General features: G+C 32.6%; 1 protein-coding gene across 1 annotated transcript; it reads left to right on the top strand.

The window, feature by feature from the left end:
- Positions 1–282: 282 nt before the first annotated feature.
- On the top strand, positions 283–1,627 carry LOC139844330 (E3 ubiquitin-protein ligase PUB22-like). The gene has a single exon (XM_071834551.1). It carries the CDS (start codon positions 296–298, stop codon positions 1,526–1,528), a length of 1,233 nt encoding a protein of 410 aa, XP_071690652.1. The 5' UTR covers positions 283–295; the 3' UTR covers positions 1,529–1,627.
- The last annotated feature ends 3,159 nt before the right edge of the window (positions 1,628–4,786 follow it).

The raw sequence follows: 4,786 nt of genomic DNA, 5'->3' as shown, positions 1-4,786 counted from the left end.
CGAACATTAAATGTGTAAAGAAAGTGTTTATAAATTGCGGCACTCCACAAACACAATTTGCACGCACACTTGTGGTATCTCCACATGCACAATTAAGACCAATTAGCTGTCTTTCTTGATGTTCTCATATTTTTAAGAAGTCAAACTTTCTACGTGTTTTGACTTTCTCTTTGCAAACGGTACCCTATATAACCAAATTTTCATTCATATACTCACAACCAATATTCACCTAATTATTAAAAAAACTCTCAACTTTACTATCTTTTTCATCTTAACAACTTTTATTACTACAACAATGGGTGATGATCTTCAAATCGATATCGACATTCCTCGTTATTTCATATGCCCGATTTCACTCGAAATAATGAAAGATCCTGTAACGCTCTCCACAGGAATCACATACGATCGAGATAGCATTGAGCAATGGTTGTTTTCAAAGAAAAACGAAGTTTGTCCCGTTACAAAGCAAGTGGTTCTTGATATTGAGCTGACACCGAACCACACACTTCGTCGATTAATCCAATCATGGTGCACGATCAACGCATCGCTAGGAATCGAAAGATTCCCAACTCCAAAACCGGCAATCTCCAAAACTGAAATCATAAAACTTCTCAAAGATTCAAAGTCTCCTCATCTACAAATCAAGAGTTTAAACAGATTGAAAACAATTGTTTTAGAAAACGAAAAGAATAAACGGATGATGGAATCAGCTGGAGCATTTAATCAATTAACAACCATTATAAGTAACGTTTATGATCATGATATCATCATGTCGTCATCGTCACCGGAAGTCAGCGGAGCTGATGAAGCGTTGACTATTCTTTACCACCTTAAACTCTCACAAGCGGGACTTAAATTTTTATTTGGTAAGGCAGGTAATTTCGTGGAGACGTTAGCGCACGTGATGCAACGTGCCGTTAGTTTCGAGTCACGTGCTTACGCCATCATGCTACTAAAATCGATGTTTGAAGTGGCAGAGCCCGTACAAGTGACGTCACTAACCCTTAGTTTCTTCAAAGAGATTGTACAAATCTTAAATGATCAAATCTCACAAAAGGCAACAAAAGCAACACTAAAGTTACTTATCAATGTCTGTCCGTGGGGCCGGAATCGGATCAAAGCGGCCGAAAACGGGGTAGTTTCTGCCTTGATAGATATTCTTTTGGATTGTACGGATAAACGGGTATCCGAAATGATTATTATTTTGTTGGATCATGTTTGTCAATGTGCGGAAGGACGCGCTGAGTTGATGAAACATGGAGGTGGATTAGCGGTGATTTCGAAGAAGATTTTTAGGGTTTCATCGGTTGCGAGTGAAAGAGCGGTGAAGATATTGTATTCCATGACGATGTTTTCGGGCAACTCACGTGTTGTGCAAGAAATGATGGAGTTAGGGGTGGTGGAAAAACTAATATTGGTGTTACAAATTGATTGTGGAAGAAAGATCAAGGAGAAAGCAAGAGAAATGTTGAAGGTGAATGCTAGGGTTTGGAAGAAGTCTCCCTGCATAACATATGATTTAATTTGATTTTCAATAAATTAAATTAGAGAAAGAAAAAGAAATTTGATGATTACGAATAGTCCCCAAATTCTTTTGTAGGGTTTCTTTGTATATATATATTATATTGTACACACATATGGGGTAAAATTGGATCCCATTTTATTGACAAAATTATCCATTTCATGCATGTGTTTTTTACTTTTTGTGCGTTTCATCTCTGTGTTTCATTTCCTGCAATTTTCATCCTTAAAAGGATTTTAAAGTCCCAAATTCATCACTCACCCTAACAAAAGTTAAATATCCGTTAAGTATGGACCATCCTTATAAAAATTGATTCCTTAACATTGCAACCTTACCATCTTTACCATCAATATCAGATTGTTATCAATTAAACATGGTTTCGATCTTTTACAAATCTCTGCGTAAAAGAAAGAAGGGGAAATTTTAGTTGTTGTTTTCAACATCATCTGCACACATACATTATTCATCCATGATCAAAATAATTATCATCTAATGCATTAATTCATGTCATCACATTTCACTTACATGCCATATCTTTATCCCTGATCAAAATGAACCATAGTTACACACGGCTACATCTTTTAATTTAAGGTAAATGAATATTGGATCAAACATATAATTCGTACAAGATATTGTCGCCCCCTCCGCCAATTAAATTTCATGCCATCAATTACCCTCATGTACCGCTTCGATATCCATATGCATATAATTCAGTAAGCATCTCTGTATATTTACTGGAGTTGTAATCACTTGCATCCATAAATTTGCTTGAAAACAAAGGGACCAATGAGATGGCGACATGTGGCGCGAAAATCACATGTGATTGGAAAAAAAAATTCAAAATTTTTTTTTTTTTATTTTTTTTCGAACATTTTTTTGTTCAAATTCTTTTTTCGAAAATATTTTTTTTCGAATTTTTTTTTTTAAAAATCATATGTGATTATGCATGTCAATCACATGTGATTGTAAACCCAATCACATGTGATTATGCATGGCAAATCTAATCACATGTGATTGTACAATTCAATCACATGTGATTGTGCAGGTAAATCACATGTGATTGTAAAAAAAAAAATTTAAAAAAAAAATTTTTTTTTTTTAATTTCGAAAAAAAAAATTTTGAATTTTTTTTCAAAAAAAAATTTTTGAATTTTTTTTTTCAATCACATGTGATTTTCGCGACACGTGTCGCGCTCTCATTGGTCCCTTGAATCTCAACTTAATTTATGGACTCAAATGAATATTCCTCATATTTACTGTAGTATCATTTTCATTAGTTAGTCATCAATCTGTTTTTCCATATTTGAGTTTTGAACATTAAGCTTTCAATTTTCTTTACATTTTTTCAATTGTTTGACCTAATATTCATCATGAAGATTAAAACATCTTTTCATTTCATTGAAGTGGTACACGAGGGTAACTAAAATTTCCCCTTCTTTTGATTACACAAAGATTTGTAACAAGATAGAAACCATCTTTAATCGATTTCAATATGACATTGATGGTAAAATGATAAGGTTGCAATGTTAAGGAATCAATATTTACAAGGATGGTCTATACTTAACTGACATTAATATTTGTTAGAGTGAGGAATGAATTTGAGATTTAAAAATGCTTTTAAGGATGAAAAATGCAGGAAATAAAACACAGGAATGAAACGGACAAAAAAAAGAAAAACACGTGAACGAAATAGGCAATTTAGTCCATTTTATTTGTTACGGTAAATATAGGGTTTTAAGTTTTCAAATTTAATTGGAACTAAAAAAAATTCAGTATTTAGTTATTATACTAGTGAAATGACATGTGGAACCACGAGTTTGTTTAAACGAAACGGTTTAATGATATGTTTTAGGTATTAAGTGAACGTAAATGCTAAAGTCATTTAGTTTAATGACCCGTGGAACCACAGAGTCCGACTAAGAAACTCGTCAGCTGAACATTTCATCAAACACCTAAAATGCATATTAAACAATCAATATCCAATCGTAAGAGATAATATTGGTTGTTATTTTATTTTAAAAGTGTAAATTGAAATATAAATTTTGAATTGGTTTTCTTCTGCATAGCTTTTATACCTTCTCGTACTCAATTCAAAATAATTAATTAAAATAATTCAAAATAAATTAATTTTTTAATAATTAAAATAATTATTAATAATATTTAATAATAATAATAATTAATTAATAAGATTTAATTTAATTCAAAATTATCTAAATTAATGACATCACCCACCATGCTTAGATTTTTTTCTTTTGTTTTTAAATTTTTTTAACAAAAGAATTAGACTAATAATGACATCATCATTATAGGATTTTAATAGAGACTATAGATTATTTAAATATTCAGTATTTAGATTTTTTTTTCCCTTTTAATTGTATAATGCACCACTAAATTAACTACTCGGACCCCATACATTTTACGAAATTGTGGTGTTTGAAAGTAAACAACTACAAAAATAATATTCAAATATAATTAATACTAGAAAAAAATCAGGGCCCCATTGAATTCTGATCATGGAATTGCCACTGATAATGATGACTTGTTATGCTATAGTCGAAAAAGTCTTGAAACCCTTTTTTTGAACCATTGATCTCCACGCCAACAATCATTTAAAAATTAAGTATCCTTTTTTTTTTGGCAAAAAAAAGCAAATACATTATATTAAATCATAATCTCGAAAAGAGACAAGATCACAAGAAACAAAGGAACAAAGCACGAGACAGAGGCTCAAAGACAGTAAACAAATCCTAACCAAGACATTGATCTAACGCTAACTAAACCGAGCCTCATCGTGTCTCAAACAATTAACAAAAATAGAATCGAAGGAAAACGAGACTAGAAAACTACCACACAAAGGAATAATAATACCAAAGCATAATCAAGCACGAATGTTATTGTTGTGGACACCATCATCCACTTTAGCTTTAAACGAAAAGGTAGATTCAATTCCGATCCCGTCCGAGTTCAAGCCATTATTTCTAAATTCGACTCTTTTTAGATTTAGGCCCCAAACCCACACCATCAAGCGCAATATCAATCTCATCCAACTGAGCCGAATACGGACCACCATTATCCATGACAACTCCGCAACTCTTTTTACCTTTATCAACAACCGACACCTATCCCGTCGTCTCCTTCTCACCATTTCCAACTACATCCTTACCCTTAAACAAAGTACCGGTAACCTCAATAACATTGAAACAACCTGAAGCCTTCATGTTCGCATCCACCACACCCGTCTCATCGTCCACCACATCTGTTTCA

The sequence above is a fragment of the Rutidosis leptorrhynchoides genome, chromosome 4 (assembly GCF_046630445.1).
Source record: "Rutidosis leptorrhynchoides isolate AG116_Rl617_1_P2 chromosome 4, CSIRO_AGI_Rlap_v1, whole genome shotgun sequence".
NCBI classification, from domain to species: Eukaryota; Viridiplantae; Streptophyta; class Magnoliopsida; order Asterales; family Asteraceae; genus Rutidosis; species Rutidosis leptorrhynchoides.
This window is presented reverse-complemented; position numbering and strand designations above follow the sequence as displayed.

Bases quoted from the DNA above. Each gene is read 5' to 3' on its own strand.
- LOC139844330 (XM_071834551.1), top strand. From the start codon at position 296: ATGGGTGATGATCTTCAAATCGATATCGACATTCCTCGTTATTTCATA.